This window comes from Schistocerca gregaria, chromosome 8 (genome assembly GCF_023897955.1).
Source record: "Schistocerca gregaria isolate iqSchGreg1 chromosome 8, iqSchGreg1.2, whole genome shotgun sequence".
NCBI classification, from domain to species: domain Eukaryota; kingdom Metazoa; phylum Arthropoda; class Insecta; order Orthoptera; family Acrididae; genus Schistocerca; species Schistocerca gregaria.
Genome location: NC_064927.1, coordinates 237,104,777 through 237,118,941, shown reverse-complemented (window position 1 = coordinate 237,118,941; position 14,165 = coordinate 237,104,777). Strand labels below are relative to the sequence as shown.

The window sequence follows — 14,165 nt, the reverse complement described above, 5'->3', positions numbered from 1 at the left end:
GAAGATGAAATATTTTATGTCCGATGGAGACGAGATTGTTTAGTGTTTGGAGGGCTTTCTGGGTTAAGATGTCAATGTGTTTCCCTAAGTTCCACCTTCTGTCAATGATGATTCCCAGGTACCGTGTCACACGTCTCCGAAGAACCGGTGAGACCTGGATTCATACAGTTGGGTTTCTAATTAACTGTCTTTTTAGTAATAGGTATGTAGACACGTGAGGCAATACTGACCCTACGACTTATCTTAGAAGAAAGATTAAGGAAACGCAAGCCTACGTTCCTAGCTTTTGACAATGTTGATTGAAATACTCTCTTTCAAATTCTGAAGGTGGCAGGAGTAAAATACAGGTAGCGAAAGGCTATTTACAATTTGTACAGAAACCAGACGGCAGTTATAACAGTCGAGGGGTATGAAAGGGAAGCAGTGGTTGGGAAGGGAGTGAAACAGGGTTGTAGCCCGTCCCCGATGTTATTCAATCTGTATATTGAGCAAGCAATAAAGGAAACAAAAGAAAAGTTCCGAGCAGGTATTAAAGTCCATGGAGAAGAAATAAAAACTTTGAGGTTCGCTGATGACATTGTAATTCTGTCAGAGACAGCAAAGGACTTGGAAGAGCAGCTGAACGGGATGGACAGTGTCTTGAAAGAAGGGTATAAGATGAACATCAACAAAAACAAAACGAGGATAATGGAATGTAGTCGAATAAAGTCGGGAGATGCTGAGGGAATTAGATTAGGAAATGAGACACTTAAAGTAGTAAAGGAGTTTTGCTATTTGGGGAGGAAAATAACTGATGATGGTCGAAGTAGAGAGGATATAAAATGTAGAATGGCAATGGCAAGGAAAGCGTTTCTGAAGAGGAGATATTTGTTAACATCGAGTATAGATTTAAATATGAGGAAGTCGTTTTTGAAAGTATTTGTATGGAGTGTAGCCATGTATGGAAGTGAAACATGGACGATAAATAGTTTTCACAAGAAGAGAATAGAAGCGTTTGAAATGTGGTGCTACAGAAGAATGGTGAAAATCAGATGGGTAGATCACTTAACTAATGAGGAGGTATTGAATAGAATTGGGGAGAAGAGGAGTTTGTGGCACAACTTGACCAGAAGAAGGGATCGGTTGGTAGGACATGTTCTGAGTCATCGAGGGATCACTAATTTAGTATTGGAGGCCAGCGTGGAGGGTAAAAATCGTAGAGGGAGACCAAGAGATGAATACACTAAGCAGATTCAGATGGATGTAGGCTGCAGTAGGTAGCACAGGATAAAGTAGCATGGAGAGTTGCAACAAAGCAGTCTCAGGACTGAAGACCACAACAACAACAACAACAACAACAACATGTTGACTTACTTAGTGATATTTTCATTTTGGTGTTTTGGCACCATAGTTGCAATTTATTCGTGGCCTTTTCTATTTTTGGCTCTATATCTCGCGACTACGGCCGCCAACCAGCAGGAAGAGGTCATCTGCGTAGGCTATCACCGCCAAGACTTCTTCACTTTTTATCTGTCTACGTCATCGGCGTTCAGTACCGACGTCGTGTATTTGTTTGGCGCCGGCGTGGCGCGGAGGAATCGCAGAGTGAGGGCGCGGCGACTTGCGGGCCAGGCTGTGTCCAGATGTGGCGTGCGGGTGACAGCGCCGGCGTATCGGCGCCGGGAGCGGCCGCCGCCGTGAATCAGCGCCAGGCCGCGCCGGGCCTTTGTGCGACGCCCCGGAAGGAAGGGCTGCCCGGCCACGGCCAGCCGCGGCCTCCAAGGCGGCCGCGCCCCGGGGCGGGCATCACAACACAAGCACGGCGGTAGTCGTCGCCCGTCAACAGCCGGAGTAGTCGTCATCTATCCGCGAACAGTTTTCCTGACCCATCCGGGATGAGTCTCAGTCAAGGAAAAACAGGTCACTCTGGTACTCTTTCTCGTTCCACTAAAGCAGAGCACACCTACAGTTTACAAGTCAGCATCAGGGCCCGGGGGTATAATTTTGGATATGGCAACTTTTTCGTCAGCGCTATAGGTAAGTATGCGATCTAAAATACACTACTGGCCACTAAACTTCCTACGCCAAGAAGAAATGCAGTTGATAAACGAGTATTTATTGGACAAATATACTAGAACTGACATTTGATTACATTTTCACGCAATTTGGGTGCATAGATACTGAGAAATCAGTACCCAGAACAACCAACTCTGGCCGTAATAACGGCCTTGATACGTCTGGGCATTGCCAAACAGAGCTTGGATGGCGTGTACAGGTACAGCTGCCCATGCAGCTTCAACACGATACCACAGTTCACCAAGAGTAGTGACTGGCGTACTGTGACGTGCCAGTTGCTCGGCCACCATTGACCAGACGTTTTCAATTTGTGACAGATCTGGAGAATGTGCTGGCCCGGGCAGCAGTCGAACATTTTCTGTGTCCACAAAGGACCGTACAGGACCTGTTACGTGCGGTCGTGCATTATCCTGCTGAAATGTAGGGTTTCTCAGGGATCGAATGAAGGGTAGAGCCACGCGTCGTAACACATCTGAAGTGTAACGTCCACTGTTCAAAGTGCCGTCAATGCGAAAAAGAGCTGACCGAGACGTGTAACCAATGCACCCCATACCATCACGCCGGGTGACACGCCAGTATAGCAATGACGAATACACGCTTCCAATGTGCGTTCACCGCGATGTCGGCAAACACGGATGCGACCATCATGATGCTATAAACAGAACCTGGATTCATCCGAAAAAAGGACGTTTTGCTATTCGTGCACCCAGGTTCGTCGTTGAGTACACCATAGCAGGCGCTCCTGTCTGTGATACAGCATCAAGGATAACAACAGCCATGGTCTCAGAGCTGATAGTCCATGCTGCTGCAAACGTCGTCGAACTGTTCGTGCAGATGGTTGTTGTCTTGCAAACGTCCGCATCTGTTGACTCAGGAATGGAGACGTGTCTGAACGATCCGATACAGCCATGCGGATAAGATGCCTGTCATCTCGACTGCTAGTGACACGAGGCCGTTGAGATCCAACACGGCGTTCCGTATTACCCTCCTGAACCCAACGATTCCATATTCTGGTAACAGTTATTGGATCTCGATCAACGCGAGCAACAATGTCGCGATACGATAAACCGCAATCGCGATAGGCTACAATCTGACCTTTATCAAAGTCGGAAACGTGATGGTACGCATTTCTCCTCCTCACACGAGGCATCACCACGTTTCACCAGGCAACGACGGTCGACTGATGTTTGTGTATGACAAATCGGTTGGAAACTTTCCTCATGTCATCATGTTGTAGGTGTCGCCACCGTCGCCAACCTTGTGTGAATGCTCTGAAAAACTAACCATTTGCATATCACAGCATCTTCTTCCTTTTGGTTTAATTTCACGTCTGTAGCACGTCATCTTCGTGGTGTAGCAATTTTAACGGCCAGTAGTTATTCGAAAACGACACTTACAGAAACGGGACTCGGGCGAGGGACCATACGCGTACCCAACAGTAGTATCGTATTACTTTAACTATCCCATAGTACAGGGCCAAAGTTTAAATATTACACACTTGCTCGAGCTTCAGCAAATGGAGGAAGTCGGTTGGTTCTTTCTGCATTATACGTTGTCCATGGTGCGTCTTAAAATGCTGCAGATGGCTGTAATTTCTGCGATATATTCCTAAGATGGTGATCTCGAACAACCTTGAAAATTTTCTTGGTATCTTTATCCGTCTCCGAGGTACAGAGGTTCAAATTTACCCTAGGTGTACATGTAAAATCCACTTTTGTGGGGTTCAAATGGTTCTGAGCACTATGGGACTCAACATCTGAGGTCATCAGGCCCCTACAACTTAGAACTACTTAAACCTAACCGATCTAAGGACATCACGCACATCCATTCCCGAGGCAGTGTTCGAACCTGCGACTGTAGCAGTCGTGCGTTTCCGGAGTGAAGCGCCTAGAACCGCTCGGGCACCGAGGCCGTCTTTTGTGAGGAAAACGTAGTTTATTAAGTGACCTAGAACGGAGAAGTATGCTGTGTAGGATCTCCGTTGTCATCAGAAGGATTCTCGGATCCCCATTATTTAGAAAACTGAAGCAGATGCAACATTTTTGTGCACATAAAATCCGACTTGAGGTGTAAAATTAGTTTTGCCTTATTTCAGGTTCACGTCAGAAATCTATCAAAATTTCACTGACCCACATAAGTTCTTTTCATAATGAGCGATATGCCTTGCTGTGGCAGGGGAAAGAAGGCACCCAGCGGTAAAATGTTTCTGTCACAGTATAAGAAGGGCTAATATGTTCCTGTTATAAAAGACTGACTGAAAAGTGGGATACCAGCTGCCACGTTCTACTTACCTGAGCACCTCTAAAAATTTCACTATAAATTTTGGAATGCGAATATATTCGCGCTTTTTTATTCTGAGAACGAAAGAGGTAGTTAATTGCTGCCAGAGTTTTGTCTACAAATTCTCTCCAGATGCCCACGAATTTTCGGCTGGGGTGCAAAATATACTCCAGTGATTGTCCCGAAAGACAAGGAAAACTAATATTTACTGGAAGACAGTAGACCGTGATCGTGTTGTAAAAACGTATAAGGAGACAATGGTAGCGTGAAAGAAAGAGAGGCATATAGTGGCAGTGGAACATAATTGACTGTGAGAGAACAGTACTAGAAAAAGAGACAAGTGCCAGTGGAAGAGAGCCAGGAGGAAGTGCGAGTGGGTGAGAGTCAGTGATAATGAAAGACAGTGTCTATGACAATGAGGAAGAGAGATATAGCCACAGTGTGAGAAGACATCAGCATTGGGAGGGAATGAATGACAAAATAGCTGTAAGACAGATCAATAGAGAGACACGAGAATGAGAAGAAACAGTATTAGTAGGAGAGAGCAAAGGAGATTGTGGCTGTAAGACAGGGTACAGTAACAAAAAAACAAATGGTTCTAATGGCTCTGAGCACTATGGGACTTAATATCTCAGGTCATCAGTCCCCTAGAACTTAGAACTACTTAAACCTAACTAACCTAAGGACATCACACACATCCATGCCCGAGGCAGGATTCGAACCAGCGAGCGTAGCTGTCGCGTGGTTCCTGGCTAAAGCGCCTAGAACCGCTCGGCCACACCGGCGGCTGGTACAGCGATAATGAGTTGGCTAACCCGCACGGCAATTACTTTCTTCCATTGCACCAAAGTCCAGGTTTTATGGCTTCGGCACCAAGTTCTCCAGTTACTGGCATTTGCGTCACTGATGAGTGTTTTTGGAATTCCAGCTCGCCTTGCAATTCCTGCTTCTGGAGCTTCCTAGGTGCTGTTTTGTTGGTGACATGATTAATGAGTGGGACGTTCAGTTCTCCAATGATTTTTCCAGCTGTCATCCTCATATTTTTCGTCACAATCGTCTTCAATGGCCGTCTGTCATGATCACTGACCACAAACTTCGGTCGCATTGTGACGAAGTGGATGATATTTTTCCACTTTCTCTGTGTGCAGTATAAATCTCTGATGCGGTGCCTCTTGAAACACACACACAAAGAAAAAGAACCTTCGCCAACCTTGTTCATGGAAAGAGTCCCCCAAACAAGCACCAACAATTTGTTCACGTTCGAATTCACTTACCTGCGACACGATGCACTCTTAACTACGCAGACCGAGCGAGGTGGCGCAGTGGTTAACACACTGCACTCGCATTCGAAAGGACGACGATTCAATCCCACGTCCGGCCATCCTGATTTAGGTTTTCCTTGCTTTCCCTAAATCGCTCCAAGCAAATGCCGGGATGGTTCCTTTGAAACGGCACGGCAGACTTCCTTCCCTATCCTTGCCTAATATGATGAGACTCATGTCCTCGCTGTTTGGTCTCCTCCCGCAAACAACCCACCCCAACTCATAACTACACAGATCACTGCTCTGATCGCATACATTTCCGCTCGAGCCCATGGTTTTCGAGTTATTCAAGAAAAATGTTAGAAACTGGCCTTCAAACACACCTCCGGCCATCCAAATCCTTCAGCAATCAGTATTTCTAGTGTGTTCTTCGTTGTACTCCCTGACTGGTGGGGACCAGGCGTGGAAATGAGGGTATGTTCGAAGCTTCTTTTGTACGTTTTTCCTGAATAACTCGAAAACTACGACGTCTATCGAAAACGTATCTCAGAAGAAAATTTAAGCGTATTCAGTGTATTGAGGACACTGCATACATGCTGTTCGTCGTCACATACAACAGCGCAACCTACAGGTTTGGGTGGCAGAACATCCGTAGACGCACAGTGTTTATTCTTTGATTATATATAATAGGTATGTTGTTATTGATTCAATGTTAATATGAGCTTTTAGTTGCAATAAAAAAATTTAATATTATAGCCTAACTACTTCGTGAGTCATGGCTAAAGTGGTGACCCCACGCTTGTAAGATACGCTGCGTGCTCCATTGCATACTTCCATGATATCACATAAACGTACGTTGCATAGCACTAATGGATTATTCTAGTCGCTCGTCTCTATTCTTTCGTATGTACCGATCCAAAGCTGCTATGAATTTCTTGATAGAATTCAGTTTCTATCGTAGGGTTGTATCATTATGAAATAACCAGCTGATGTAATATTTTTTTTCGATTAGTTACTTTTTGTGATGCTACATCGTGGTAGAAACAGTAACAAAAGTTATAGTAGCTTCAAGAAGAAAACTAAATAAAAACAAAAGACACACATACAAGCCTTAGTTACCTACAAATCAGTAAAAAAAACATAATACATAGTGTCATTCAGCTGCCCCTATCGATGTTGTTTCATGCAACCGGCAGTTCTATATCCAACCTTCAAAAACCATGTGCGAGACTTTCATACTCTCTCGCTCGCTACGCGAAAACTGTTAGCCCTACAGAAAAAATAAACAGAACCGTTTTGTAGAAATTTAATGTAATTAAATTTTGTATTCGAATAAATTTCCCCTCGAGCCCATAATTTTTGAGTTATTTAAGAAATATGTTAGAAAGTGACCTTCAAACACTCACATCAACATCCTTCAGCAGTCAGGATTTCCGGTATGTTCTTCGTTGCACTCCCTGACAGGTGGGGGCAGGTGTGGAAATGAGGATGTGTTCGAAGCTTCTTTTCTACGTTTTTCCTGAATAACTCGAAAACTATGACCTCTTTCCGAAACGTATCTCAGAGGAAAATTTAAATTTCCTAAAAAAGGATCCTGTTCGTTTTTCTCTGTTCAAATGGCTCTGAGCACTATGGGACTTAACATCGGAGGTCATTAGTCCCCTAGACTTAGAACTACTTAAACCTAACTAACCTAAGGACATCAGAAACATCCAAAGTATGTAAGCGGATGAGACACGGACGGGGGTCACCGAAGATATGTGCTGCAAATGGATAAATCCATTGAGATAGCCGACTTTGACTAAGGACAGATTATTATTACGCGGTGCCTGTGAACGAGTAGCTCGAAAATGCCGAAGTTAGTCGAAAGTTCACGTGCCAATGTCGTCAGCATCTGCGGAAAGAGGCAGAAGGACAGTGAAACTGCCAATAGGTGCTAAGTGGTTGGACGTCCACGACTCTCCACAAACTCGGGGCTCGGAGGTTTGTCTGCTCTGTAAAGTAGGACTGATGGAGATGTGTGGCATCTCTGTCGAAAGACCACAATGCTCGTGTACGCACAAGTGTTTCGGAGCACAAAGTTCATCATACATTGTTGAATATGGAGCTCGCGCACAGACGTCCCCCTACGTGTTTCCATGTTGACCCGAGCGGCGGCTCGAAACGTTAAGCGCGCCTCTCACGCAAGATGGTGGGAGCAGCACTGTGCTATGGGAGACATTCTCCTGCGCTTGTTATCGACCTGTATGGTAGTAATCGAAGACACAGTGACAGCCGCGAAGCACTTGCATTCGTTCGTGTTTGATCTCTTCCCCGACGGCGATGTCATGTTTAAGAGGTATAATCGGTCGTGTGTCAGAGCCAGAACCGTACTACAGTGGTTGAGCAGCTTTACAGTGAGCTCACGTTGATGTCTCGGCGACCAAATTCATCTGATGCAAACAGTATGTAATCCATATCGGACGCCATCACCGCATACGTAAATCAGCAACCTGTTATTTACGCGAATTACATGAGCTGTTCGTCGACATCTAATGCCACATACCTCCAAAAATCTACCATAAATCTGTCGGATCCCTGACATGCATAGTCAGTAATGTATTTCGTTCCTAAGATGGACACAAAATCCATTAACCTGGTGGTCATAGTGTTTTGGCTCATCAGTGTTAGATCTGGCGACCTTAACATTAGTAATAATGAATGTTTCTAAAACGTTTTCATTCTTACTGTCACACAGTCTACGTACTTCAAGGGTGCTCGTTTTCCATCGGGCAACAAAACTCCGGCCTTTGTAAACAGTTTTCATGTTGCTTAGCAACAGTCATACAATAATTTTTAAATGTACACAACGCCATTTGACTGTATTGTTGTTTAGCTAATTACGACTCAGGTTTCGACATTTTATGCCATTTTAAAGTGACAGAGTTTATGTCATTAACATATATTGCAGGACATCAAGCTCAAAATTGGGCATAAATTTGGAAAATAGTCGCTATCCACGAAATGTCAAACGTAAAATCAACATCTTGTAAAAACATCAGTAAATAATACTGTAACATGCAGTCAATATGCACTCGCAGTCAATATGCATTCAACAATGTTGGCTTTCTACATAATGGCCCTCTTAACAATTCTAAATACACTGAGGAGCCAAAGAAACTGGTACACCTGCCTAATATCGTGTAGGGTCCCCGGAAGCAGGCACAAGTGCTGCAACACGACGTGGCATGGACTCGAAGTAGTGCTGGAGGGAACTGACACTATGAATCCTGCAGGGCTGTCCATAAATCCGTAAGAGAACGAGTGAGTGGAGATCTCTTCTGGTCAGCACGTTGCAAGGCATTCCAGATATGCTCAATAATGTTCATGTCTGGGGAGTATGGTGGCCAGTGGAAGTGTTTAAACTCGGAAGAGTGTTCCTGGACCCACTCTATAGCAATTCTGGACGTATGAGATGTCGCATTGACCTGCTGGAATTTCCCACGTCCGTCGGAATGCACAGTCGACATGAATGAATGCACGAGATCAGACAAGATGCTTACGTACGTGTCACCGGTCAGAGTCGTATCGAGATGTATCAGAGGCCCCAAATCACTCCAACTGCACACGCCCCACACCATTATAAAGCCTCCACCAACTTGAACAGCGCCTGCTGACAAGCAGTGTCCATGGATTCACGAGGTTGTCTTCATACCTGTACTCGTCCATCCGCTCGATACAACTCGAAACGAGACTCTTCCTACCAGGCAACATGTTCTCAGTCACCAACAGTCCAATATTCCACACGAGGCGTAATGCTTTGTGTCATGTAGTCATCAAGAGTACACGAGTGGGCCTTCAGCTCGGGAAGGCCATATCAATGATTTTTCGTTGAATGGTTTGCACGCTGACACTTGTTGATGTCCCAGCATCAAAATTTGCAGGAATTTGCGGAATTGTTGTACTTCTGTCACGTTGAACCATTGTCTTCAGTCGTCGTTGGTCCCGTTCTTGCACGATTTTTTTCGGGCCGCAGCGATGTCGGAGATTTGATGTTTTACTGGATTCGTGATGTTCACGGTACACACGTGAAATGGTCGTACGGAAAAATCGCCTCTTCATCGCTACCTCGGAGATGCTGTGTTTCTTTGGCGCGTCAGTGTATTTGCTGTGTGGGGTATAGTATTGTGATCATCATGATTTACGGTTAGTTCTAGTGCAATGTAGGTGTCTTGCACATAACCATTTCTAGTGAAAGTGCAGTTTATGATGGATTTATGGATTTATCTCGAGTGCATGTAAGGTCGTCAAAAATTAATTTTGTTGATGTAGCAGGGAGTCAGTTCATATCAACAGGTAGTTAGATTTGTTAGGGAGTTACTTTGCACTAGTTACTTTGACCCAGTAGTAGTGGAGATACATGTAAAAATGTGGTTTTTACGCCCCTGGTATATAGCCTGCCCTGCACAATATACACATTGTGTGGGAACAGTACTGGCCCACCAAATCGACCTGGTTTGCAGAGCAGTCGACATGTCAGGTGCAAAAAACAGTTTTTTGGGTCCTGACATGTAGGCTACCCAAATATAACAGGTATGTTGTGTTGAAGTAGTTACCAGCCTGTTTTATCAACCTGCTGTGAATGTTGAGGCAAATAAACGACTTTCAAGCTCCTGACATGCAGTGTGCCCTGCATAACATGCATGTTGTGGGAGTAGTGCCAACATGCTTTACTGAACTGTACTGCAGGGACTACACATAACGATGAGTAAGTATGGTGGCAGGTTGAGATGGAAAGAGGAGAGGATAGACAGAGAGAGGGGGAGGTGGAAGTGGACAGAGAGATGGGTGGAAGGTGTTGAGGGGTTTTGGACATGTGGAAGAGGGGAAGGTGGAAAGAGAGAGAGAGTGCGGGTATGGAAAGAGGGGGCGTTTGAGGAAATGGTATAAAGAGAGGGAAGGAGGAGATGAAGAGAAAGAGAGAGTTGAGAGGAGTAGATATACTGATAGAGGTGGGAGAATGAGGTGCACAGACAAAGGGAGGAAGAGTTCGTCATGGAGAGGGTCGGAAGAGGCCATTCAGTAAATGTATCCAATGCACATGTGTGTGGAGCCACAGGTAAAATGCTAGTAATGATAATAAAATCGATGAAATGTTTGAAAAAGTTGATTGTATCGAGAATCTAACCAGCTACCCTGCCATTAGCTAGATTGGCAGCTGTGTGGACCGCTCCGTTAACAGGGGCTCTAAATTTTTTGCTCTTAACTACGAGTGAAAATGTTGAAAATCGAGCTTTTCGGTTATTTTTTAGCAGTGCATCTTCTGGCTGTAGGAAACTTATGCCCGGGAACTGGCTTCGTAATTCCTGAAATATGAAGAAAATCGAAGAGGACCAGTGCGTAAGTTCGCCTTTTAGGTATCAACTCGAACTCACAAGATCGCAGGAAGCTTAGCGAGTCTGTGGCGCATCCGAGCACGTGCGGAGAAGCAGGAGCAGTGTGCGCGACTGACCTGCGAGTCCTTGAGGCCGAGCTTCTCGGCGAGCTTCTTGCGGTCGGGCTTGGAGATGTACTTCTGGATCTGGAAGCGCTTCTCAAGGCCCTTGCGCTGCAGGTCGGAGAAGACGGCGCGCCGCATCATGCCGCGGCGCGGCTTGCCCCTGGAGCTGTTGGCCCAGGGGAAGGAGCCCGGCAGCGGGAAGACGGCGGTGGGCGCGCCGCCGCCGCCGCCGCCGCCCGTGCCGCCGGCCGTCGACACTGCGGCACACACGGACACACGTGCACTGCTCCTGCGGCCTTCCACACAGCGGTCAAATGGGGCACTGGATAACGAGGGACCTCTGGGGCTGCCCGACTGCGCCCACGTTTGGAATCTGATTTTGTTACTCAATTCTACTACTGTAAGAGAGATAAAAATTATTTCTGTAGCAAACAGAAAAAGAAATAAATAAAAATATGTTATTGTTGATGTTGTTGTGGTCTTCAGTCCTGAGACTGGTTTGATGCAGCTCTCCATGCTACTGTGCAAGCTTCTTCGTCTCCCAGTACCTACTGCAGCCTACATCCTTCTGAATCTGCTTGGTGTATTCATCTCTTGGTCTCCCTCTACGATTCTTACCCTCCACGCAGCCCTCCAATACTAAATTTGTGATCCCTTGATGCCTCAGAACATGTCCTACCAACCGGTCCCTTCTTCTTGTCAAGCAGTACCACAAACTCATCTTCTCCCCAATTCTATTCAATACCTCCTCATTAGTTATGTGATCTACCCATCTAATCTTCAGCATTCTTCTGTAGCACCACATTTCGAAAGCTTCTATTCTCTTCTTGTCCAAACTATTTATCGTCCATGATTCACTTCCATACATGGCTACACTCTATGCAAATACTTTCAGAAACGACTTCCTGATACTTAAATCTACGCTCGATGTTAACAAATTTCTCTTCTTCAGAAACGCTTTCCTTTGCATTGCCAGTCTACAATTTATATCCTCTCTACTTCGACCATCATCAGTTATTTTGGTCCCCAAATAGCAAAACTCCTTTACTACTTTAAGTGTCTAATTTCGTAATCTATTTCCCTCAGCATCACCCGACCTAATTCGACTACATTCCATTATCCTCGTTTTGTTTTTGTTGGTGTTCATGTTATATCCTCATTTCAAGACGCTGTCCATTCCGTTCAACTGCTCTTCCAAGTCCTTTGCTGTCTCTGACAGAATTACAAAGTCATTGGCGAACCTCAAAGTTTTTATTTCTTCTCCATGGATTTTAATACCCACTCCGAATTTTTCTTTTGTTTCCTTTATTGCTTGCTCAATATACAGCTGAATAACATCAGGGAGAGGCTACAAGCCAGTCTCACTCCCTTCCCAACCACTGCTTCCCTTTCATACCCCTCCACTCTTATAACTGCCCTCTGGTTTCTGAACAAATTGTAAATAGCCTTTTGCTCCCTGTATTTTATCCCTGCCACCTTCAGAATTTGAAAGACAGTATTCCAGTAAACATTGTCAAAAGCTTTCTCTAAGTCTACAAATGATAGAAACGTAGGTTTGGCTTTCCTTAATCTTTCTATGGTAAACGTTTTACACACCTGTAGTGGGTAAGTATGGTATGCCAGAATGTATGTGTGCTTTGCGCACTGTTTTCACGAAGCGCATAAATTTGTCATTGCTGAAACGAGGGCAAAACAAAAGGGGAAGAGGGACGCCGAAGTAAGAGGGAGAAAAAGAGATAGAACTAGACAAAGACAATTGTTTGCAAATGAAGCTGTCGTTTACTGCCTCATAAAGTCATCACAAGATAAAATTGATTGACAGCATACTTGTGGAGGGTCTTAGATTTTTCTTTACTGTCTGAACCGTCGTGTTTAACTGGCATTTCTCCAACTGTTTCTCCTAACTCTTGTTGTAGGTATGATGGTTCAAACGAGGAGACGAATGTGTTCTTAGCATTTTATAGCACCTGTACAGTTTTCACCTGAAGTGAGACGTTTCTGGAAGACTAGGCACTCAGGACCTTCGATAGGATCTAACGGTCATGTGAACTGCCCTGCAAAATCACCCAATCTCATGTCTCTTGATTCTTATCTCTGTGGGTTCATGAAGTATCAGGAAATCGTTTACAGAGAGGAAAAACTCGAAACTGTTATAGCCAAGATCAAGCAACTTTATCAACGCGTAGCGGTCCATGATTCGACGGTTTCAGTTAAGCAGTCAACGACGTACACGACGACAATTTATTACCACTGAAAGTCAAGTAGAACCAATCTAATCACATATTAAATACTTTATAATCGTTATATGCGTATTCCCCAAGAGGGAAGCTTCCCTTCGACACCGACCAGCATCCTACGAGTCGAAGATTCCATAATCTTAAACTATCGTTTAAGAGCGATACATCCCCCATCCAAAACTTTGTATATGATTCTGCAATACACCATATAGTTCTACCTTCTGGTTAGTAGCGTCAGCAGCCAGTGCCCACCTTGCCAGGTTCTGGCTGATGCGTTGCGGCATGTAGGTGGTATGGAAAGGCTCAGTTCGGCACAGAGTGTGGGGTGGCTTCTATATATCCTGCAACTAGCCGGTGACTGATCGTACGGCTTCTGATCAGTTGCTGACTTCCAGCACTCAAAAGCGAGTCGATTGCTGCAATGTGCCCCGTCCGTCCCCTATTGCGACCATTGTCATCAACACGTTGTTTCCCACTCCGGTTGACTGTGGTGGTGGTTGTTTTACTCACATGGAAGTACCAATAATATATTCTTGCTAAGATGGGATGAGAAAGATTCAAATGTAGTGTACCATGCATCTGCGCTTTTATGTTACGGAAGGAATTATTTTTGATGCGAGTACAGTTAGCTGTTAATGAATATCAAAAACGTATTTTGTATAAGTTCGACGAAGTACTGAAGCGATGTTTGATAAATTTTTGTTTTGCTTTTTTTGTTTTACCTTTTACTTGGAGAAATTGTGTTTACTAGCACTCTGTGATAAATCTGTATTGTTTTATTCATTTTTACCACAACATCCCTCTGTTTCACGTTGCAAGTCAACAATTTTCGAATATAGCCTGAATTGAAGA

General features: G+C 44.7%; 1 protein-coding gene across 1 annotated transcript in view; it reads right to left on the bottom strand.

Moving 5' to 3' along the window:
- LOC126285133 (homeobox protein DBX1-B-like) overlaps positions 1-14,165 on the bottom strand; it is a 212,517-nt gene that overhangs the window by 72,944 nt on the left and 125,408 nt on the right. Inside the window, exon 3 of the mRNA XM_049984454.1 lies at positions 11,089-11,430. Within this exon, the coding sequence (XP_049840411.1) occupies positions 11,089-11,430 (342 nt within the window). The remainder of the gene's footprint in view (positions 1-11,088; positions 11,431-14,165) is intronic.